Below are 25,576 nucleotides of genomic sequence, written 5' to 3'. Positions count from 1 at the left end.
CAATAATGTCAAGTTCATCTCAGCTCTACATCTTTCCCTAGAGGACTCAATTTGCTGTACCTAGGTCTTTTAGATGAGATCTTGAAAACAGACATCTGTGTGCACTGGGTGTAAAGATCCCAGTGCATTTTAATAAAAGGAGGTTTGACCTAGTATCCGTAGCTAATTTCCCCCCTTTCTCAACGTTATGTGTGGTGTGTGCATTTTAAACCCTACAGTGACTATATTACAAGTTTTGCATAGAGGAAGCACTGTGAAATAAAAGGTGCCATATAAATTATTTAAAAATTTTGCTTCAGTATAGCCACCGGTTGCTGACAAGATAGCAATTAATCTCCATCAACCTGTTGTCCTCTGCATCAAAGGCCTACACTGACTAATACTGAGAAATAAGCAGAGGAAGGAATTATAAAATTGCTATATTTAGTCCTCCCCATTTGTTTCCTCCATGTACCTGGTTTCATTGCATAGCGTTCTCCCCTGGCAGGGGCCACAAGGCAAACTTTTTTTGTGCTGGGAAATGAGGAACTTAGTGAATGAGGAGGGAACAGAGCATGCAAGCTCGGATCGGGGTGTGTGTGTCAGACACAGTGTATCCCATCTCTGGTGCCCACTGGCACTGAGGAAGAAGAGGTGGGAGAGAACAGCCAGCGCTGACCAGCTGGCGTTACTTCACGGCAGTCAGGGGAGGTGCGCCGGCCCGTGTCCCCATCTCCCCCATGAGCGTGGGAGCATTTCAGTCGCGTTGGCGGGAATGAGGCTCATTGAGCCCGGCTCAATGCGGGGAAGGACTCAGAAGCGGGGCGCCCAGGGAGCGGAGCGGCTCCCGGCTGGGGGCGGATCAGTCCCGTTGTCTCTGCAGCCGGCTGCCCAGGGAAGAGGGAGCCGCTCTCGGCCCTACAGCCAGGGACCGGCCAGCCACCCTTCTCCGGGGAGCGGGCAGAGCTCAGCCTGCGCCTTTCCCAGCCGGAGGCGGTGGCGCTGCTGAGCAGAGCCGGGCACTGGGCGCCGCCAGCCGCTCGCCCGCGCTCCCCTTGGCACCCCCTCCCCGGCCGGCCGGCTGGCTGTGCGCACGGCGAACATGGCGGCGGCGGAGGCGGTGGGGCGGGACACTCTACCTGAGCACTGGTCCTATGGCGTCTGCAGGGACGGCCGGGTCTTCTTCATCGAGTAAGGCGCGGGGGTGTGTGGGGCGCGGGAGGGGTGGTCTGGCGCGGGCTGCCCCTCCCCGCCCGTCACTAACAGGTGCCTGTTTTCCGCTTCTCCCGCCAGTGACCTGACCCGCGCCACTACTTGGCTGCACCCTCGCACCGCGGAGCCCGTCAACTCCGGCCACATGATCCGCTCAGGTGGGTGCCCGGGGTGTCGGGCGGGAGCAGCGGGTAACGACCGTTGGGCGGCCGGGGGTTCGCGCGCCCTCTCTCCCCTGCAGGGCACCAAGTTCTCACCTCCCCCCCCCGCCCTTTGCTCTGCCCCCAGATCTGCCCCGCGGCTGGGAGGAGGGCTTCTCTGAAGAGGGAGCCAGCTACTTCATCGAGTGAGTATCGCGCTCCCGCCGGCGCGGCGGCCCCCGGCGATTATTCGGAGCTGGGGGGAGAGGGGGAGTTGCAGGTTTCACGGCTCCCGCCCGCAGGGGGGTGGTCGGTTCCTGCGTGTGTGAAATGGTTCCCGCAGCCCTGCGCTTGGCTCCTGTTTAATGATTAGCGGCAGGGAAAGCGAAAACGAATGGGGGTGGGGGGCTGGGAAAGGATCAAGGACCCGGGCGGGAGGTGCAAACCCAGGGTCTCCAGCTTTGTCCCGCTCTGGCTTCCCCCTCCCTCGCGGGGCGCTGCTCTGTTTGTTTTCCCCCTCGAGCAGCAACAAAAGTTTCACCTGACGGGGGTAGGGGGGAGGAAGTTACTCTCCGTGGTGTTTACACTGCGCGGTGGGGGCAGCCGGCGCTCTCCCTTGCTGCGCTGGAGTCGCGAGCGGTGCCTGCAACTTGGCTGCCTGCTCGGCTCCTGCTGAATGGAGCGTGTTTGGGGCTGCACCGCAGCAACCGGGCGAGGGCTACAAACAATGCTGCATGAATGAACTGGCGGCTCTTTAAATCCTAGTGGGCTTTAGTCACTAATGCGGGGAACGGTTAAAAAAACCCCCAACCTGAGACGTATTTTCAGGGTGCTTCTGCTAAGAGATTGATACGTTACAGTACAAGTGGTGTGTAAATAAACCCTTGTAGCTTTAGGCTGGTAATAAGTATATAGCTAAGTATTGCAAGGGGAAGAAAGTGGCCTGGTGTTCCGGCTTACATTGAAGAACACACTGGGATAATTTTGTCTATATTTCCATATACCAGGCTCCCTGCCATCCTGAACCTGATAATGGATTTGTCGTTAATATCTACGCTGATCATGTACAGTATTTACATTGCTTCAGGGGGTAGCCGAATTAGTCTGTACAGGAAAAAACAACAAATGGTCTGATAGCACTTCATAGATTAACAAAACATGTACATGGTATCATGAGGTTTTGTGGGCACAGCCCACTTCTTCAGATGACTGAAGTCTTTTGAAAATCTGAAGAAGTGGGCTGTGCCCAGGAAACCTCATGATACCATCTACATGTTTTGTTAGTCTATAAAGTGCTACCAGACTATTTGTAGTATTTGCATAGTTTTTTTCCCCCTCAACCCCACAACCCTATTTATTTCTTCACCTTTTAAATCTATGTTTTAAAATCTTTGGGAGTGAGCATGTTAAAATGAATAAACTAGAACAGTTGTGGCAGTGTAATAAAAAGGAGAACTGTTATGTCCTAAAAGAAACAAACCCTTAGCCCCTTAGAGACTTTAAAGAAGGATAACTTGCACAGGGGAAATGTCCATTCAACAAAACTTGATCTTCTTTCAAAGCTGTGGTGTAGCATTACCAGTCACTTCCTGCAAACATTCAGGATGTAGGACTGTTTAATAATAAGTGATCCATTTCCCATTTTGGGCTATGTAGGTGAAATAGTTCAGTGTTAATAGGATCCCATGGCTACTATGTGCTGAGTATCAGAGCTTGCAGCAGAAGTGAAATACTAAGAGATTGACAATCTAATAACACAATATACCTTCAAACTCCTAGGAGTAAATGAAGATTTTAACCCATAAAATGAAGTCATTTGGAAATTTCTGAGTTTGTGTGCTTGTGGACAAATGGAGTGGTTTCTGTGTCCTGTGGAAAAAATAGCTGCTTTTTTTTTTTAAGTTACATGTTACTGGCTCTTGTTTCAATTGACTAACTTGTAATGGGAGTTGTCAACTGAAAAAGATTGTTGGGCTAGGAAATATCAAGTTGATTATTGTCATGTTGCATGTTTTATGGGTTTCCTGGATGATGATGTGTTTTTTGGGGTGTTCCCAGAAAACCAGTTATTGTTTTATTTGTGCAGCATATGAACTTTCAGTTCATGTACTTGGATTTGATATTTATGAGATGTCCTTATCACTTCGCATTCTTCAGAATGTATTGGAAAATTGAGCACTTGATATGTTGGCATTTCTTGAAAAACTCTTGCTATATAGAAATTTGTTGTCTTCTGTCCTTCTACCTATGTGGTGATATATGGAGCCTAGCAAGCTTAAGAGATTTGTAGAAGTTGTCATTCTGAACCCGCTGTGATTTAGGAAGAGAGAAATAATTAGTGTTTCTTGATTGTCATTCCATTACAAGAGGTTCTTTTCACTTTGCCTGTGCAGACTGCCATGGTACCTAGAAAGTTATAAAACTTGGGGTGTCTATTCCAAGAAACTTCTCCTGAACTTCACAGTGTATTCATACTTTTTTTAAAGTTTAATTTTAGAATATGTTGTACAGGCAGTCCCCGAGTTACGCGGATCCGACTTATGTCGGATCCGCAGTTACGAACGGGGCCCTTCCTCTCCCTGGTCTCCAGCAGACCAGGGAGAGGAAGCAAAGCGGCGGAACACGCGGGCAGGGCTGTCCGCTGCCCACGTGCTCCGCGGCTTGGCTCTGCTTTGCACTGCTTTGCCCCCCCCCCATCCCCCTGGTCTGCAGACCAGGGAGACGGGGGGGGGGGCAAAGCAGAGCCAAGCCGCGAAGCGCGCGGCCAGCTGACAGCCCAGACGCGTCTGGGCTGTCAGCTGGCCGTGCGCTCCGCGGCTTGGCTCTGCTTTGCCCCCCCCCCGTCCCCCTGGTCTGCAGACCAGAGGGACGGGGGGGGGGGGCAAAGCGGAGCAAAGCAGAGCCAAGCCGCGGAGCACGTGGGCAGCGGACAGCCCTGTCCGCTGCCCGCGTGTTCCGCCGCTTTGCTCCCCGTCCCCCTGGTCTGCAGACCAGGGGGACGGGGAGCAAAGCAGAGCAAAGCCACGGAGCCCGAGGGCAGCAGGACAGCCACAGCGTGTCTGGGCTGTCCCGCTGCCCCCGTGCTCCGCGGCTTTGCTCCAGACACCTGTGGTACAGCAGCTGGGGCGTTGCCAGTTGGTCCCGTAGTGCCGCTCTGGGCGCTACTGGACCAACCGGGCAGCACCCCAGCTGCTCTGCCCCAGGCGCCCTGATTCAGCCACTGCTGGTCAGTTTCAGCAGCTGAATCAGGACACCTGGGGCAGAGCAGCTTGGGTGCTGCTGGGTTGATCCAGTAGCGCCGAGGAGCGGCGGCGCTACTGGACCAACCCAGCAGCACCCCAGCTGCTCTGCCCAGGTGTCCCCAAGTCAGCCGCTGCTGAAACTGACCAGTGGCTGACTACAGGGCTTCCTGGAATCAGCCACTGATCAGTTTCAGCAGCAGCTGACTTGGGGATGCCTGGGGTTCTTAAGTTGAATCTGTATGTAAGTCAGAACTGGCGTCCAGATTCAGCCGCTGTTGAAACTGATCAGTTTCAGCAGCGGCTGAATCTGGACGCCAGTTCCGACTTACATACAGATTCAACTTAAGAACAAACCTACAGTCCCTATCTTGTACGTAACCAGGGGCCTGCCTGTACTTGCATTCTCCTTCATATGCATTATTTCTCTCTATAATGTAGTTGTATTGAACACTTGTCTGCTAATTTTAAGTGTTAACTTTATAAAGGAACACATTCAAAATAGGGCTGTCAAGGCTGAAATACGGTACTAAGAAGGCAAAACTTTGATGCAAAAGGAAGGACACACTTTTTACTGTTTAACTCTGTTTATGGTCTATTTTTCCATGGGGCAAAATGCACTGATTCTAAAGGCTTCATTTGATGGTGATGACTTTTTAAAGGGACTCCAATGTGCTTCATTATTTAAAAGCCTTGAGAATTCTTTGACAAAAATTAGTTACAGATATATGTATATTTGACGAATCAGCTAGAGATGTATAATTGATTTCTTTTTTCAGAAGAAAAAGGAAAGTATATCTCAAGATGTGTGCCTCCTTCCAACTCTTTACTTTTAAGATAGGATTATCCTTTTCTGGTTTTAGAATTGTCATTTTTTCTTGTTTAATCAACTAAAATTACTATACTGAGTGGAAATGAACTCTAGCAAATGATGAAATTAGATTCTTTCTTGACAAGATAATTCTTTATGCAATATTTATTTTGACTCTCAATTAGAATATCAGTAGATGAACTTTTTTTTGTAGGACAATTATTGAAATACAACAAAAATTCAAGTGTTTCAATGTAAGTATTTCCTCTGTACTATTGTTTAAATGAATACCTGTTAGTTAACAACCACACTTAGTAGGTTTATATTTAAAATGAGAAAATTGAAAATAATCTTTTTATCTATTACAGTACCCGTTTAAAACATTTTATTTCATATAGACTTTCAACCCTTCTTCGCCTAGTTCCTTAAAATGTCAATCTATTCAAGTTTTTTGAGGAATACAAATATTGGTAACATTAAGCAAACTCCTTAAAGCAAAACTCAGACCAAGCAACTAGACTCTCAAGCCTATTTTAAACATTTCTATAAACTAAGTAGCAATAATAATGGGTCTAACCTAATGTGAATCAAAATTGGATTGCACTTTCTAAGTTTAAAGCTTTCTTGAGTTGAATTTTTGATTGAAGGAAGAAAACTGTCTGTGAACCTGATTAATATTTTTCCTCTCATGGAGTCATTGAATGCTGACTTGTGAAATAAAAATCAAATCAGTTGACAAGATGCCTTTCTAAAATGCTGAAAAGACTTGATTTATTAGTGTATGGCTCACCTACATCAATATCAGATCAAGGAAACAAATCTTTTGAACACATTTATTCTTTTAAATTCTGCCTGAAAAAAATTGATTCAACACAAGTTTTATGGTGAAAAATTGAAACAATTATTTAACCTATTGCATTTATATTGCTCTGATTTTTTGAAGACTGAACACACAGGCTACGTCTACACTGGCCCCTTTTCTGAAAGGGGCATGCTAATTTTACAGGTTGTAATAGTGAAATCCGCGGGGGATTTAAATATCCCCCACGGCATTTAAATAAAAATGTCCGCCGCTTTTTTCTGGCTTTTAGAAAAGCCGGAAGAGAGCGTCTACACTGGCCCCGATCCTCCGGAAAAAAGCCCTTTTCCGGAGGATCTCTTATTCCTACTTTGAAGTAAGAATAAGAGATCCTCCGGAAAAGGGCTTTTTTCCGGAGGATCGGGGCCAGTGTAGACGCTCTCTTCCGGCTTTTCTAAAAGCCGGAAAAAAGCGGTGGACATTTTTATTTAAATGCCGCGGGGGATATTTAAATCCCCCGCGGATTTCCCTATTACGACCTGTAAAATTAGCATGCCCCTTTCGGAAAAGGGGCCAGTGTAGACGTAGCCACAGAGAATACAGTGATTAGGGTCACAGAGCAGTGTGCTACTTTTAGAGATGCATAGATTGAGAAGTGATACTAGAATTTGTGTTCTTTGCCTGGAGGCATCATGGTGGGTGGACCTATGAGTCTAGGAGAGCAGAATATAGTATAAATTGGCTTTATTTTCTATTCTCTAGTGGTTGGTTGTAGCCTTAGGCACAGTTGCTTTCCATCTAGTCATTATAGAAAGAATACTGGATTGATGAGTGAGTGCAGCTGTAATAGAAGTGAGTGAAAGCACTGTTGATCTGTTAATCTAGCTCAGAGTGGTTTCAGACAGTTTAGTTACTGGCACATATTGGTGAATTGGCTTGATAAACTCCTTGCTTTGGGAGAAAATAAGGTGAATACAGGGAAAATACTGAAACAAGTGATTTTACTCTCTCTCTCTCTCTCTCTCTGTACACATCTTTTTTAGTATGTGATCATTAGGTTACTGCTTCCACTAAACATCTAAAGGAGTGTTAAGCTGAATGAGAAACAGAAGTTATGTAAACTTTATGCTTACATTGCCTTTTTATAGTTTATTAAAATAATTGAGAGGTATATCTATGTAAAATACTCTACCCTGCCAAGCAGTCTTGTTCAGATAATTGTAACAGGGCTTTATCTGCCTGTGGCAATATAGAAAAACTTATGTAACATATCAGAAGAAAGTGTACTACATTATTAAAATGATGAAACTTTGACAGTTGTAGTCCATAGAACTGATTTTAATGGCAATAGTATGTTCAAAGGCAGTTTTGGTATTTAGAAAACTAAGTTAACTGGAAATCAGTGCTTAAAATAGCTCAAGATATTTCATTGATTTGTTTTAAGCAATGTCTCTCATCTATGGCTCATGTAACAACTTTTACTCTTCTTTGGGGATGAAAGATCAGAATAGAGATGTATTTGCATTCATTGATTACAACGATGGTGTTGTTTTTAATGCGTATTCAGTGTTTTCCTATGTATTGAAAGATGCGCTATTCATATTTTCAAGCGTTTTAAAAACACATGGCTCTTACTAAATATTACACACACAAATTAGTTTAAAAAACGTTAGGAAGAAACGCAGTAACCACCTTATCGTCATACTATATAACAAACAGAAGCAAATCAAGGAGAACCTCTCAACATTAGAAACTCTCATAAAAAAAAAACAAGCTTCCACACACACTTCCTCTTTTCCAGGCTTTACTAAAACTCAGTAAACTACCTACAAGGATTACTTCATCTCCCTGCAGAAGAAAAAGGACAATAAGCTATCCAAACTCCTTCACACCTCAGGATATCTCATTCCCAATACTTTCAACTCACCTAGCAACACTGTCAACCTGTGCAACCACACTCTTAACCCAGCAGAGGAATTTGTCCTATCTCAAGGATGCTCCTTCTGCCTCACCACCCCTACGAATAAAATTCAGTCCTGTGGAGATCTGTAAGCCAATTTTCGCCACCTCCGCCTAAAGGAATATTTCCAACACACCGATGTACAACACCCTGACCTTGTAACTTCCCCCTGCCAATCCCACCAGAGGAAGGCTTCTATGTGGACCCCCTATTAATGGTTATAACAAGAGTCTTGACTTCTACATCGATTGCTTCTGCAAATGTGCACGGGCTTACATTGTCAACAAACAATATCATATAACCTCAATCATGCAGGACGCAATGCTATACATAGCTTCAAAAACAATTCTAACATCATAATCAAAGAGGCTGACAAAGGGGATGCTGTAGTCATGAACAGAACAGATTATGAGCAGAAGGTGACCAGACAACTCATCAACACCAGATTCTACAAGCTTCTCTCCTGTAATCCCACTAAAGAATACCAAAAAACCCTAAAACAACTGCTCATGAAGCTCCCTGATGCTGCTCAGGACCAAATTTACACTAACACCCACATTATCCCCAACCAGGAGTTTTCTATCTGCTACTCAAGGTACACAAACCTGGAAATCATGGATGACCCATTATCTCAAGCATTGTCATACTTACAACAGGATTATCTGGCTATATTGACTCTCTCCATAGACCCTATGCTACCAGCACTCCTAGCTATCTTTGAGACGCCACTGACTTCCTGAGGAAACTACAAAACATCAGTAATCTTCCTGAAAACAGCATCCTGGTCACCATGGACATAGAAGCTCTTTATACCAACATGCCACATGAAGACGGATTACAGGCTATCACAGGGGTGTGCAATAATTTTTGTCTGGGGGCCACTTAAAAAAAAATTTTTTTTTGAAGTGGCCCCGGGCTGCCCCAGAAGGCGTGGGGCCAGGATGTTTCTGGGCTACCCCACCCACAGACCCTGATTGGCGTGAGGGTGGGGGAGCACGCGAAGTGCTGTGTGCTCCTCGTAGGGTCGGATCATGGTGAAGGAAGCTTCACTTGAAAAGCCACACTTCAAAGTGCTATGCCCTCTTCACAGGGTGGGAGGAGGCTTTGCATGCTCCCCTCACCCCCAGGCCAGTTAGGGCCTGGGGGTAGAGGAACAGGGCAAAGTTTCCTCTGCCCTCTCCCTTCCCCCCCCGTCCTGCGCGAGCGTACAGCACTTTGTAGTGTTGCGTGCTCCTCACAGAGCGGGGGGAGGGAGGGCAGAGCAGAGCAGAGCAGAGGAAACGTTGCACACTTATCCCATCCCCAGGCCTATCAGGGCTTGGGATCAGGGGAGCGCGTGATGTGTCTTACCGCTCTGCGAGTAGCTTATGGCACTTCAAAGTGCTGTGTGGTCCTGCCAGGGCGGGAGGAAGTTTCGCGCACTCTCCTGTCCCCAGGCTCTAATTGGCCTGGGGGTGAGGGAGCGACAGGCCTCCGTGGGCTGAATCAACCAGCTTGGCGGGCTTAATCTGGCCCTCAGAGGCCCTTTTGCCCACTCCTGGGAACACCATCCCCAATGACAGCACTGCATACCTGGTTACAGAGCTCTGCGGCTTTGTCCTCACCCACAGCTACTTCTGATTCGGAGACAATTTGTATCTTCAAGTTAGCGGTACACTCATGGGCACCTGCATGGCCCCACAATATGCTAACATCTTTATGGCTGACCTTGAACAACGTTTCCTCAGCTCTTGACCCCTATCACTCTTACTCTACTTACGTTACATTGATGATATCATCATCATATGGACCCATGGGAAAGAGACCCTTTGAAGAATTTCACAGGGATTTCAACAACTTTTACCCCACCATCAACCTCAGTCTGGATCAATCCACATGAGAGATCTATTTCCTTGACACTATAGTACAATTAAATGATGGACAGATTTCCACCACCCTATAGTGGAAACCTACCGACCGCTACACTTACCTTCATGCCTCTAGCTTCCATCCCAGACACATTTCTCAATCTATTATATACATCCAAGCCCTAAGATACAACCAGATTTACTCCAATCCCACAGACCAAGACAAACACCTACAGGATCTATATAGAGCATTCTTAAGGGTACGTCTAGACTACATGCCTCTGTCACCAGTGGCATGTAGATTAGGCTACCAGACATAGTAAAACCTCCTGGGATGAGGTTTACCTGAGTGGTCAACAAATACCTTTGATGTCGACACCCGCGCGTCCAGACTATCGCACTGAGCCGACAAACAGCTGATCAGCTGTTTGTTGGCTCAGCATGGCAGCTATGTAAATTTAAATGAAGCGGCGATTATTTAAATCGCCGCTTCATTTTACTATGTCTGTTAGCCTAATCTACATGCCTCTGGCGACAGAGGCATGTAGTCTAGACGTACCCTAAGACTGAAATGCTCACTCGGAGAAGTGGAAAAAATAGATCAACAGAGCCAAAAAAATACCCAGACATGAACTACTTCAGGACAGGCCAAGAAGGGAAAACAGAATGCCACTTGTCATCACCAATAGCCCACAACTTAAACCCCTGTTTCTGTGTGTTGCCTTTTCAGATATCTGATTTGTATCCATTAATTCTTTCCCATAGAGACGGTCCAGTTTGGCCAGTATACGTTGCAGTGGGGCATTGCTGGTATTTGATGGCATAGATCGTATTAGTGGATGTGCAGTTAGATGAGCCCCTGATGTAGTGGCTGATGTGGTTGGGTCCAGTGATGAAATCACTTGTGTAGATGTTTGGACAGAGTTGCTTATTAGAGGGGTGGGTTCCTGGATGATTATGATGGAGGTATGTTGCGTGGTTATTAGAATTTGTTTGAGGTTACAGGCTTGTCTTTAGGCGAAGATTGGCTTTCTCCTCCCCTGCCCCCCAGGCCTGTGAAAGTGAGGGGTCATTTTCCAGGATAGTTTGTAGATTGTTGATAATGCGTTGGAGGGGTTTAAATTGTGGGCTATAGGTGATGACAAGTGGAATTCAGTTTTATCTTCTTGGCCTATCTTGAAGTAGTTCATGTCTGGGTACTCTTCTGGGTCTGTTGATCTGTGTTTTCAAATTACAAATTAGGGATGTTAACTATTGTATGTTTCTATAAACATGTGACTACTGGAATTTTTGGTAGTTACACTTTTATGCGTTGGGGGAGGGAAGATGGGAGCTTGTGGAGAGGCAGCAGTGTGGGGGAGGGGCCAGGTGACTGCATAGAAGCTGGTGCTGCCTCTGTGGGGTGGGTGGCTCTGTGGAGCTGGCAATGGGTAGAGAGCCTGTTTAAAAGCCAACTCCCCATGTGTATTGGCTCCTCCTGCCTCCTCCTCTTGCTGCCTCTGATACAGAGGCAGTGGGTGCGGGGGCATGTAGTTGTGAGGATTAACTGATAAGACCAGGATTATTAGTTAGCTTGTAGTCAGTTGCATGATTAACATCCGTATTATAAATATATCCATGAGATAAATGCACTTGAATAGCACAGAATTTTCTGATTTATATGTGGTTTACTTTAACTGGTCTGATCAAGGAGATTGCTATTCTGTTTATGGTAACTCTAGGATGCCCAGTGCTATGTAAACTGAGGTATGCACACTGTGCTTTGCATCTCTGGCTAATGTGGTAATTTTGAGTAACTCTGCTTAGATTATTATATTAAAATCTGATCTCAGAGCAAAGTGAGCAGCCAATTTTTAAGGTATGATAGAAATATAAAAAACTACAAAACTGAGTTATTGGCTTTTGCAAATCTACAGATTTCTTTCAATATGGAATATGTTATACACATTGTGAAATGGACTTCTGCTTCTCAATCTTTGTAGTACCAGATGTTCTGCCAATCTTTGTAGTGCCAGATGACAATGGTAATAGGTAACCAAAAATTGAGACAAATGTAATAAAGTTTTAACAGATTACATTGGCATCCTGTTGAGCTACTGTTTTTTGTACTTAAGTGTGTACTATGCAGTTTTAACCTCTGAATACCTGGCTTCAAAAAAAAGAGGGGTCTTATTCTATGTCTATAGCAGTAAAACCTATTGCACCTAATTTACCAGAATGATCAGTTATGTTTGAGAGTTGAATTGTCCCCGAGACGCTTCATGGATGTGCTTTCGGTTGGTCAGTAAAGCAACATTTTTTTCATACTTGCCTTTACGTGAGATGCCATAATAGTGGGTGTTTGGATGGGAAAATAGGATTGACAAAAGTTAGAAGAAAAACACTTCCTGTAAAATTAAAGGATATTTTGTTCAGAGCCATGTTCACAGGCCTGGAAAGTTACATCAACAATAAACACCCAATTACAAAATTATTCTTACTAACAGGATTAGAGAGTGGCTTTCTTAGACATTTCTTAGAAGTCATGTGCTTCTCACTGATGATTTACCAGGACTGTTTTCATGATCAGTTATCATTGTCTGGTGTTCAGTTACCTGGATCACTAAGAAAATAAAAGTTAATGGTTTAAATCAGCAAATGATATCCAATAAATGAACAGATTTGTCTCACTGTGTATACATTCCCATGTCTATTTAGGTAGGGAATCCCTCCCTCTCCCCCCCCCCCCCCGAGTCAATGGGTCAGTTGCTGTGTCAGTTGCTTCCTAATATGAAGATTTGCTGCTTATTTCAGGATCCAAGATAATTATCTTGTTAAATAAAGCAGTAACATGTCTTTATTTTCTTTTCACCAAGAACATTTTGTTTCCAGCAGAGATAGCTTATGCTGCTTGTGTACCTGAAGTTGAATTAAACCTTGGGCATTTAAAGATCTGTTTTGTTTGTACTTTATTATTTTGGTACTTTGTCTGCTGCTTTTGCCCAAACATACTTGCTAGTGATAGTTTATTTTCAGGTAGCTACATTCTGACTTAATCTAACTTGTACAATAATATGTATGCTATCTGTATTTTAAAATGGTGGCTTTTTTATATAATTTAAACAAGAGCATCATTGAGTAGGCCATGTTGGCAAGATCAAATAAAGCAAAATCAATCTAATTTTATACTTTGGTCTAGTAGATGAGGGCAAGCAGCAGATGTGATGTCTTGATTTTTATTAAGGCTTTTGAAACATGACATTCTCATAAGCAAACTTGGGAGATGTGATTCTTAGGATAAATTTTGATGGCCTTAGAGTACAGCTCCCATTGGCTGCAGATTGCCGTCATAATGATGGACATCTTTTTTTGGCCTAAGGCAGTAGTGGACAATAACCGGCCCGTGGGCCAGACACGACTCTTCAGGATTAGTCCCTGATTACAGCAATGCAGCCATTTACCTTGCCTATTCAAGTATGGACTCTGGAAGCTCCTGTTGGCCACAGATGGCCATTCCCAGTTAATGGTAGGAAACTGGCAGACAGCCAGGGTTAGCCCCTGTAGAACTGCTGCTGTCTTATTGCCCATCTTTGGTTTAGGGTGTAAAATAATTGCAGAGTGGTTAAGTCAGGTGTGATGGAGGTTGTGGTGATGAAGATATGCCTGTTAAATGCATCACAATCTTATTAGCTAGCATGCAGATAGATTATCCCAATGTTTTTTGCATGTTCTAGTTCTGAGAATTTGAAAAGTAAGCATTGCATGTTAGAAGTGTAATATGAAGAACATAAGTCAAATGAATATCTCACTGCAGCCCCAAATCAAATAATGTATGGTTCATCTGCTTTGAATTTTTCCTAATTTTAACAACAGCTGTGGAGGTCCTGTGCAGTGTTCCCTCTAAGCTGCATTGCAGCACAGCTTCACAGGTGATTGATCAGCTTCACCCAGTCAGAGGCTCAGGGCTCCATGCCAGGAGCTGAGTGACTGGGCAGGACTGACTAATCACCTGTGAAGCAGTTGCACAGCTTAGAGGGAACACTGGTCCTGTTCTCTCACCTCTTCTGTATCCTCCTTTTACAAATTGTGTTGTTAATACCCAGTTATCTCCAAGTACAGTATCTGTCCAGTTTATTGGATTTGTGTGAAATCTTATTGAATTGAAGACTCTGCACTTGAATGCTGTAATGAATTTCTGCATTTAATAAGACAAATGCAATATAAAAAGCACTGGTGTATTTCTTCATCTTAATCAATGTCCTGTGTAATGTGTGGCAGACCTGACCTAAAAGCTCTGACGAGACTTCTAAATTTTGCAGCATAGTTGTATGGCAGCTTGGGAGATCAGAGACCTCTTCAAGTACATTAAGAAATTGAGACTTGAATTGCATTAATTTTATGTATTGTTTAGTCAGTACAGCTGTCTCTGAACCAATTAACTTGATAGTCAATTTATGTTGACCTTTGGTTTTCTGTGTGCTACATATATTTGTACCGACAATGCTTAACTGCATTATAAAAATGTTCAGGAGGAAGACTGAAAATTAGCACCTTTGAAGTCATGGGAAGCAATTTAGGGTTGTGGGTTAATTGTATTAGTTGGATGTGTCCATTAGAATTTAAATGGATGCCTTGAGTTTGAGTTAACATCCTGTTTAGATAAATAGGACAGCTTACACTTAAAGCTATTATTTCAGAGCACTGGATATTTAAAAGGTAAGGCACTATTCCAATTTTCACTCTTTTCCTATTTTTAAAGGTTTCTTTGCAAACATAAAGGCTAGAAATCTAATTTCTCTTTATTTAGGCCTATGTATATTTACAAGTGTAACTGCTATGCCAGTTTTGTTAAATCAGTGCAACTTGCTTGAAGCCATGATCTTAGAGTCTAATGGAAAATGCAGAGTCTTACTAAAAATGTGGCAAATTCCTTAATGTGCAGAATTCATAGAATCATAGAGCTGGAAGAGACCTTAAATGGCCATCAAGTCCAGCCCCCAGCCCAAGGCAGGACCAATCCCAATTAAATCAACCTTAAGGTCCTGACAATATGTACAATATTTTGTATTTAAAATGTTGTACAAATATTAATTAAGCTCCACAAATATATTTGATCCAATTAACTCAAGGGCAGTCAGTGTTTCTAACGCATCATCTTCCCAAATATGTCCCACAATATAAAAATATTTGTGGCTTACTTTAGAGTGATCTCTGGTGCAAACAGTGAACATTTTGTACCCTGGAACAAACGTTTGGGGAGTATCCAGACTAATGTATACAAACGTATTCATGGGTTTTTAAAACCCCAAACAAAAAAAAATTAATGTAAACAGACTTTGTGAGGGAGATTATTACCTCCCTCTGAAAGGTAATATCAATTAGAACAGCTATGTGTTCATGGGGAAAAAAAGTCTTCAGCTGAAGAAAATGACTTTGACTCAGAATTGAAACAACTCTGTTGATTTGAGATAAATGTTTAGTTGCAGCGGGGAGATGCTTTTTTGATTAAACTAAACTGGCACAAGAAGGTCTTTCACTAAGAGCAAGGAACTAACAGTATGGTGACCATATTTTCTGAACCAAAAATGGGGACACATGATATAATGGCTCTACCATCAACCAAATGTTAGCCATGCCCCATACCCATTAGGCCTGTGCCACAGGAAGTCCCACCCCTGGGGGTAGCACTTCTGGGGTCAAGATGGACACATGACTGGAAGTAAATGATGTCCTGTGACCCGTCTAAGAACTCTCCCACTGTTCCCTATCAGAAGGGATGGGTTTGGGCCCCATAGGACCACCCCAAGTGCAGATTTGACCAATTTGGGGGCATTCCGGGGCAGAGTGATTGTCCAGAAGTGGGTAGTGTGACCCCTCTAAGAACTGCTCTCACCACCCTTTACCAATCAGGATGGGTTTAGGCCCCAGAGGAGGTGCTGGTGTGCTCTGTGGAGGGGATGTGTTGTCTGTGTATGGGCAGGGTGTATATGACATATACAGGGTGTACCAGCAGTGCCTGTTGGTAGTGTGTGTGTGCGCATGTGTGTGTAGGGTTGCCAGGTGTCTGGTTTTGAACAGGACAGTCCAGTATTTGAGCTTTCTGTTCAGGAAACAAATTGAAAAAATATAAATGATAAAAATATAAATGGCCGGTATTTTCTAAATAAGATGTAATGTAGATTGTGATGTCAAGTGTGTCCCGTATTTTTGTTGAAACCATCTGGCAACCCTATGTGCATGTAGATTCTGATGGCACTGTGTGTTGGGGGAGAGTGTGTGGAAATGGTGAAGTGTGTAGTGGCAGGATGTCTGGGAATGTGGGTGTGCTAGTGGTGCTGTGTGTGGTAGTGCTGTGGGTAGGGGTATGGAGGTTGGGCTCTCTGCACCTCAGAAAACATGCCAATGGAGTTTTTGGGGTAAACAGCATTTAATGAAAAATATCTACACAAAGATTCTAAGATTGCCCAGGATCACTGGAGAGCCTATAAACCAGATACATTTTTTGATAAGTTAACCTTCTAACTTTTTCAAATAAGCTTACAAAGGTAAAATGGTTTACAGTTCATTTCTTCCCTGTAGTATTTCATGCCTAATAACTATAGAAACAAGTCCACGATGAACCTATTTAAACTTGTGTCTGTATTTCCATTATCAATCCATGTATACAGGGTTCAAAGTCTGGCCATAAAACATAAGCCTATCTATTTTACACAGACTTTTCCTTACTGAGTATTCAGTAAGGCAGTTTACCAGATCTTAAGTGAGAAGTGATAGAATATACAGTCATGATGCACCTTACTCTAATCAATTCCAAAACACAAGTATAATAGAGTCCCGTGGTTCCCAACCTTTTTTATACCGCGGACCGGCAAACTCATTAAAAAATCTTTTGGCGGATTGGCAGACACATTTGTGTATTCATTACTGTAAATAATGAATGTGCATATTAATTATGGTGATTAATTTTAAGCTGTCACGTGATATTTTGCTGCCTGCCTGCCAGCCATGTGGTTTCTCCGGTCCCGGCCAGCTGGAGCAACTGCCCGCCTGCTCACCACATGGTTCCTCTGGCCCTGGCCAGTTGGAGCAGCTGCCAGCCCGCCCGCCAGCCACGAGGTTCCTCCAGCCCGGAGCAGCCACCTACCCGCCAGCCATGCTGTTCCTCCAGTCCTGGGCTGCTGGAGTAGCCGCTCGCCAGCCACATGGTTCCTTCGGCCCCAGCCAGCTGGAGCAGATGCCCACCTGACAGCCAGCCATGAAGTTCCTTTGGCCCCAGCCAGTCGGAGAAGCTGCCAGCCCTCCCACCAATCACGTGGTTCCTCCAGCCCCAGCAGACTGAGCATGCCTCCCACCATGCTGCTGCATGGCTCTGCTTAGGAGATGGGTGGGGTAGAAATTTCCTTTGCGCGCACAAGCGTGCAACTGAGAGGGAACTACGGTGCCTGGCATGTGGCCCCGTGCTGTCACTTACCGGCCTGGGCACACACCCGATTATCTCTGGACCCCATGAGGCTTCTGGCCTTCAACCTGGCTTGTGGTGCCTTTATGCCTGGGTTTTTGCTGCAGCTTGCCTGGGGCAGGCATTGCATATCCTCTTCCTCAAGCAATCAGCCCCACTTGAGCTGAGCAGAGTTACTGTTTTATATCTGTGCAACTGGAGCATGCCCATAAAGTGAAAGTGGTGGAGCTTTCTCAGTCCTCAGAACAATGTTAACCTTCTCCCGCCCAGTGACCCTGTCCTAGTCCGTTATTCATTGAAGAGAATAATATGCACCTATCTTGTTACACTAAATGGAATTACCCAGACACTTCAACTTGAACACATTAGATAGGTCAACCAACCAACCAACCAAAAACCCCAAACAAGTCAAGGAAATGTTTTCAGTGATTACAAGAAATGAGGCATAAAAATCAGAAATAGTCACAAAAAACTTACTGGTGCCTATCAACAAAGTGCATAAGATTCAGAGCGAGATATTCTCACCACATGCTTTCTGCAGTCTGTCTGACAAAATTTTTTAGGTCAGGACTTCCCCCAGAATTCAATGGCTGCTTCCATTGTATCTGCAGGTGCAGGAATGCAGCGAGCAGAGGGAGAGAGAGGTGTTCCTTGGGGATGTTTGATCCTTTTTCATAGTTTCAGTATCCCATTAGAAAAACGTTTCTAGCTGAGACCTAGGACATACGGAAGGATATTCCCTGCTGGCCTCCCCTCATTTGAACATCCTTTGTCTTCCCTCCATGCTTCATGACTCTGTTTACTGCTTCAATGCAAATTAAGGCAAGCATGCATTCCTTTGCTTAGGACAGAACTGTTTGCCAGTTTCTGTTTCGGAATTGCTGAGTGGTTTGCAAAAAACACGTTATCAAGAGAGCACCGACGAACACATATTTTTAAATGGTACCTCAAAAAGCATTCCTTGTATGAACATTTATTGCAGTCATGTGTAGGTTGTGAACATGGATAGATTCTATCACAGATGCATGCTTTACTTTAATACAGCAGCACTGAGATTAATTTATAATAAAACAAGAATAAACATTAATAAAGAACAGAGATTTTAAGTCATATTAAGGAAAGATAGTAGAAGCAGACAATGATAGAAATAATAAAAAATAGAAATAACATGAATGCTTCAGAAAGAATGCATGTTACCTTTAGAGGCTCCAAACCAAGGCCTGTCTAAAGCAGTTTTCTCACCTAACTCTACTTCTCAACGTCACCGACCCACATGGGTGCAAAGAGTGCTGACCACCTTATTCTCTCTGTGATGAATAACCAAATTGTCTTTTGCTTTTCTTTCTATTTCCCAAAGTTTGTTTTTATCACCAGAGTCAGGGTGAACCTCTGAGGCTAAATCTCCAGTGTGTTCTCATGTTAGTTTGTTTCACCTGTTCACCTCTGATGTGATTGAATTGCTTTGCAACGTAAGCATCACTGTACTCAATTTATGTTAGAGAGAGGGAGATAACTGTCCTTCCTCTTGTCTGGAAGAAAACCTGTTTCTCCCTTTGTTTGGTTACAGACTCTAAAGCATAGAGTCAGTAACCACATTTCCTTATATAATGTTAATACATACATTTCCTAGTATTAATGACTGGTTGTTACCATTTTCGCAGAAGAGGCTCTTGCGCAAGAAGGAGCTGTCTACACTGATTATTTTCAGGAATAACAGCATTGCGCAAGAGGGTTTTTCTTGTGCAAGAAGGGACAGCTCCTTCTTGTGCAAGAGCCTCTTCCGCGAAAATGGTGGCTCATTAGATATGCAAAAGAAGCTTGGCGATATTCCACGCTTAGCCTCATTTGCATAGCTCTTGCGCAAGATCACGCCAGTGTAGACATAGCCATTGTGTTTTGAGAACTTGTGTGTTAGAGTTAATAAAATTTGAAAATTAAAAAAAAGTTTAAGGATAGCTGTCAGCTGGCAACTTAGGAGACTGCTGCAGTTGCAAGTGTGAAACATTTACGTAACATTTAAGATTTGGTTAATAAAATAGAAGCGCTACTGTGTTTGTGTGTGATTTATTTTTTACCATTTCTAATGTACTGATACTGCATCTTCAACTCGACCCAGGGAATGAGTATTATATACTATTTCCTAAATTAATAATAAAAATCAGGTTATCTAAAAAAAGACACAAAGGATACCCTCTTCAATGTTGTAAAATGCTGCACTGTGCTGTAAATCAACATGTTTTAGTGATTAGATTTGCACCATTGTTTAAGAAATATGTGAAGAAGTATCAGTTGGAAACTTGATTTAAATTAATCCACCCTGTGTTAGAATCATGTGATGGTCATGTGACCAGGTGCAACATATAAGGGAAGCCTATGGCTCAATACAGGGAGACGTATGGGAGCAGAATGGCTGGTTGGGTTGGTTCACAGTAGCTCTCCAGGAACAACAGATTTAAGCATGAGCTCCTACTCACCAGCTTCCTGAATAATTTTGGGTTTCTGCCAAGTTGTCTGAACTAGCATCAGTTGCATGAAAATGCACGAAGAAAGTTCTGTTAATGAATGTGCTCAAACTGGTTTAGCTTTGAAGGTGCAAAGCTTCTTCCCCTTTCTCATTACAGCACAGAAATTTGGTGCCTGAAAATCCCGGAGTATAGGATCTTTCTAGATGGTGGTTTTACTTTCAAAAAGATCTTTTTCGAAAGACCGTGTGCCACCATTATGCAAATGAAGCACAGGAAATTCAAATCCCAGCTTCATTTGCAAAGTCAATCTGTCTAATATACATCCCTCTTTTGAAAGAGGGATGTAGTTTAGACATAGCCTATGAAAAATAACTTAAAACCGTATAACAGGCATTTGGTGTTTTTCCCTATAACAATTAGGGATGTGAGCGTGTAGTCGAGTACACAGTTAATCGATGAGCCTGGGCTCATTGGTTAACCCTCTTGGTTACACACAGCCCTCCCTACAGCCTCTGTATCAGAGGTGGGGAGGAGGGGGTGGAAGGAGTGGGGAGGAGAGGAAAGGCCAGAGCTGGAAGCCAGTGCACATGGAGAGCTGGCTTTGAAGTTAGCTCCTGCTGAGCTAATTGCCCCTTAACACTGACAGAAGCTGGAGGAGGGGGAGGAATGGGAACTGGAGCTCACATACAATGGCTCCCGCCTCCCTCCCCCCTGTTTAAACATGTATTGCTAAAAATTTCAGCAGATACACATTTTAACATCCCTAATAACAATATTTTATGTTTTAGAGTTCAGTTATGAATATGAAAATAGATAAATATGCTATTAAATATTTCACTTGCGATAACTGAAAGTTGACATTTCAATTCAAGCTGAAAGTTACCCTTGAAAGTTGTGTGAAAATAATATTTATATACTGAAAACTACAAAAAATAGGCAATGTGCATATATATTTAGTTACTTGATTTTATTTTAATGTTTGTCTCCTTTTATATTTTTTGACTGATGTATTGGACTGTTTGACTGGCCTGACATTTTCTAACTTACTTAATTATAACTGAGCATTCTGAAACAATTGAACTTATTTCTGTTGAATTCAAATCTTTGTGTAAATGTCAGAATAAACTTTTTTTTATTACATAAGAATCCATCTGGTCAGTTCTGACAACCAAGAATAGCCACATGCAGTGATGAAATAATATTGTAGATTAGCTGTCTTTTTTAGGTCCAGCATTATTTTAAAACATTATTGTAATTAACATTTTGAAAAGCTTTGATTAAAACCATGTGAGTGCAAAATACACTATTTTATTCAAATGGCTTTGAATAGACTTCAATAAAAAAAAGAGGAAATATCTCTGGAATTGCTAGATTAATTATATATAGATATATACACACCCCAACACACATCACAATTTGTATTAGATTTTATATTTTTTATGAAGTGTAATTTATTATTATACTTAATGATTGTGAGAATTTCTATAAAAAACACAAATCTAATTATAACTCTAGTTGTGAGCCTGATTAGTCTTTAGAGACTTTCTGACCACTTGGATGTTGTATATAGGTTGTTGTTTTTTTAAATAGTTGATTAATACTATGGGAGATTATTGATGAATCCAGCATAAAAAAGCAGTAGTTTTGGGAAAGGAACTTGGACTTAAATTTATTTAAACGTCAGTGCTCATCAGTGCTTTTGAATGTGTTCTTAAGATGGTGTGCTAAATTTAATATAAACATACCTGTAAATGTTAAAAGTATATTGAGAATTTGGAATGTGAAGTGATTATGTATTCTAGTTGCAGCACAGTTCTGTTGGATGAAGTCACATCTTTCTTTTAATATAGTCTTCCCAAAATTGTACTTTTTTATACAAAATTTTATTGCTCGAATTGTAAAGCTCGCATTAACGTGCAAAATTACTCTCTTAAAACAGTTGCTCTTCTAAAAAACAACTGCAGCCTGATACTTGTTCATCATATAACGAGCAGTTTAGCAAAATGTCTTTAGCTTCATTCTCTCAATTTTCCTGTTTTTACACTAGCAAGAATGGGCTCTAATAGGCTTTTCTCTAATAATGTACTTCTGAGTTGTCTTGATATCACCCTGGTCTAATGTTTTGAAATACATACTTAAATGTCTTTTTTGTTTCTGAACAGAAATGGTACTAAATTTGTATCTTAAAGGTTTCTCTAAGTTACAGAAATAAATAATTGTGATACTGTAATCTGGATTCCACAAAGTCATCTCTGCATGTTCTTCCCTAGGATATCCTAAGCTTATTGAATGCTCTGTGAAGAGAGCCAGTGTGGCACTAATAATTTTCTTACATAGTGAAGTAATCTGGATGCTAGTTTCTAATAATGTTGTTCAGTCAGATTTGGCATAGTTCACTGTGGAATGCGTTCTTTCTGCTGTTGGTGTAAAAACTATATTGAGAAGCACATTTCTGAGTTTATTGTGCTGTCTCTTTATGAGAATAATGCCCTTTTGTACCATGATCTACTAGTTTTTATGATTTGTTTGCTGTCTGTTATCTTGACAGCTATTATTAAATGCAGCTATGCAACAATTTTATTATGAAAAATGCAACAATACATACCTATAATGCATATGCTTTCAAAGAAGAAATGACAGATGACTGAATGGATGCTGAAAAAGGATTTTCTGAACAAATTCTCTAGGTGGATACTTTGAGCACATTTTCCCTAATTAATTTGCTATATAATTTTAAGGCTGTTGCTGAATTCACAACCCTTAATTGCACTTAATATTACAATGCATTTGCTGTTGTATAATTTATCTTTAACTTGCTTTTCTCATTTACTAAGAACATGTTTTTCAGTCATTAGGAAGGATGTGTTAGCTCTAAAAGTTAGTCCTTAAAAGTGCAATGAAGAACTTTTCCTATGTTTACCCACGAGTGTCTATAAAAGACTAGTGATAGAAATGTAGCTGTGTTAGTCTGGTCTAGCTGAAACAAAAAACAGGACCATTTAGCACTTTAAAGACTAACCAGCTGCTTTATTAGGTGATTGCCCACGAAAGCTCATTACCTAATAAACCATTTTGTTAGTCTTTAAAGTGCTACATAGTCCTATAGTTTTCTTTGTAGCTTGTTCTATAATTTCATGTGGATGTGTTTCATACTTTACATTGGTTTATGGTATACTGTACAAGGTATGTCTTTGCTGGAAAAAAAGTGTTCCTAACTGTGTTTAAAATAGCAGTGAAGACCAGGCAAATTGGGTTTTTAAGTTGTTAGCATCTGGAATTAACACCTGTAAGAAAGCATGAACTTGAGCAGCTAACCCCAAGTTTAAAACCAAGATGTCTTCACTGCTGTTCTAATCTGAATTACTTAACAAGTGAAGAATAAACTTTTTTTTCTAAGTAAAGGTATACCTAGGGTCAAAAATTTGAGGAAAGCTGCCTGATCCCCAAATACAGTATTTTTTTTAAAACAGGAAAGCTGTTTCAGAGAGAAAACAAATGTGCAGGCAAAGTATTTGTAGGCTGTGGCTGACTTTTTCAGGTCAGATTTGTGAAGATATGTTTACCTAAAAATTGTTAGCGCAGTTGGCTGTAACTTAGCCTACATTTGGAAGCCACGATAGAAGCTTAGTTTGGACTGTGTCAGAGACAGAATTACTCTCAACATAAATGTGCCTCTTGGTCAGTGCTGAGTAACAGTTGAGTTAGTGTAAAGATGCTTGCACTTCTGTTGTTTATAGAACGTATATGTAGGTAAATACAGAACAGCCAATCCGGCATCTTTCATAAACACTTAATATGTCAAGGCCTGAAATTATTGTAAATCTTTTTTTTAGAAAAGCTAAAAAAAAAACAAAAACCCAAACCCCACAAAATGAGGGGGCTGTGTGTTGATGAATCATTTGTTTCAAAATAAATTCTGGAACCTTCATAATTAAAACAAATTCTTGGAAATTAGAGATAACTCTGGGCATTGCTAAATCTAAAAGTCCTTGGCAAGTAAACCAGACAAACCATGCTCAACATGACTTTTTTTTAGCTCTTTTGACTGTATTATGGGACCTGATTATATTAGTAGATACTGTCTATGAGTAGACATGGAATCTATATCAATAAACATCAGACTTGTGGAACAGATATACCAGATATGGGGTACTCCTACTCTCAATTTGTCAAATATTTACTGAGATACTATCAGTAATAAATCACCCTAATCAGGACATATCTAGACAATAAAAAAGCAGATTCTAGAAAAGTTTTATAAAGAAACTTACCTTGTGTTGACTCAAACTTTTATAAAGCCCTTGGCTGTCACTGTGACAGTCAGAGTGTAGGCTTAGTTTTTCTTAACTTCATTTAAGACAGTGAATGGCTGCTGATTGCAGTGCTCATGTATACTTGTAAAAATGTGATGTATTAAATGCTTCTTGATAGATTCAAGATGACCTTTCCATTAAAAAGTGGGATGGAAACATAATTTTAAACTTTTATATATAATGTATTGTATTCTATCAAATACAGATTGAACATCTCAAATATAGCACTCTCTGATCTGGCAACCAGAGGGTCCCGGCAGCCAGGAGTGAAGACCAGCTGGGAATCCTATTTGTGTCTGAGATTTTAATGGCCCCAAAGTCCTCATGTCTTCTGGGTGCCTAACAGAATTAGGGATGTTAAAATGCTTTTTTATTTTATTTTATTTTATTTTTTTTTAATTTAAACACATAACTGCTGAATTTTTCAGCGGTGACACGTTTACATGTGTGGGCAGCTCCTGCAGAGCTGCTCCTCCCTTCCTGCACTGCTGCCTCTGTATCAATATGTCTGACTAGCTGTTGGTAAGCCTTTGACTAGTCATTGTTTTCCTAACCCAGGGTACTGACATGGAAGAGAGCGTTACTCAAACAAATGAATTTGACCTCTCTTTTCTTTTTAAGGTCTAGGGCAGTGGTCTCCAACCTTTTTAAGCATGAGATCACTTTTTGAATTTAAATACAATCCAAGATCTACCTCACCAGGGCCGGCCCGAGCCATTCGTGCGCCCTGGGAGTGCGGCCCTGCACCCGGCGCATGCGTGGCCCCGCTGGCGCCTGGTCTGGCAACCCCGCGCATCGCTCCTTACAATGGGGCACCCTGGGCGGTAGCCCGGTCAGCCCGTAGCTTGGTCCAGTTCTGTACCTCACACCCAAATACCCTTGGCCCCACCTCCTTTGTGCCCCTTCTCCGAGGCCCCACCTCTGCTCACTCCATCCTCTCTCCCTCCCCCATCTCCCTCACTTTCACTAGACTGCGTCAGAGGGTTGGATGCAGGCTCTGGTCTTGGATTAAGGGATTTGGAGTGTGAGAGGCTCTGAATTGAGCTTGGGGCAGGCAGTTGGGGTACCGGAGAGCATTTGGATGCAGGGGTGGTCGGGAATAGGTAGGGACTTGGGATGCAGGAGGGGGTTCACGACTGGAGTAGGATTTCAGGATTTGGGCTCCAGCTGGGCATTGCTTACCTCAGGTGGCTCCTGGGTGATGGTGCAGTGGGCCTAAAGCAGGCTCACCCTTGTTCTGGCTCTGCACCCACTCACAAAAGCAGCCAGCAAACTCCCTCTATCTCAAGCCCTGTTGTGCCCCCTTCTCTGCTCTGTGGAGATAGGATACAGAGGAAGAGAGGGGGCACTCTGACATCAGCATCCCCCCACTC

At 42.5% G+C, this 25,576-nt stretch overlaps 1 protein-coding gene across 7 annotated transcripts in view; it reads left to right on the top strand.

Annotated features, from left to right (window-relative positions):
* Nucleotides 1–688: 688 nt before the first annotated feature.
* PLEKHA7 (pleckstrin homology domain containing A7) overlaps nucleotides 689–25,576 on the top strand; it is a 291,921-nt gene continuing 267,033 nt past the window's right edge. For 2 of the 7 annotated variants that reach the window (XM_075928057.1, XM_075928058.1), the window contains exons 1-3: nucleotides 690–1,170; nucleotides 1,273–1,349; nucleotides 1,480–1,537. In XM_075928057.1, the coding sequence (XP_075784172.1) occupies nucleotides 1,082–1,170; nucleotides 1,273–1,349; nucleotides 1,480–1,537 (224 nt within the window). In that variant the 5' untranslated portion in view covers nucleotides 690–1,081. Of the gene's footprint in view, nucleotides 1,171–1,272; nucleotides 1,350–1,479; nucleotides 1,538–25,576 lie in introns of all 7 variants that reach the window. The other 5 variants (XM_075928059.1, XM_075928055.1, XM_075928056.1 and 2 more) reach the window with 5 other exon arrangements.

Source organism: Pelodiscus sinensis, chromosome 4 (genome assembly GCF_049634645.1).
Source record: "Pelodiscus sinensis isolate JC-2024 chromosome 4, ASM4963464v1, whole genome shotgun sequence".
NCBI lineage: Eukaryota > Metazoa > Chordata > Testudines > Trionychidae > Pelodiscus > Pelodiscus sinensis.
Note: the sequence above shows the minus strand (reverse complement) of the source record. Positions and strands in the feature narration are given on the sequence as shown.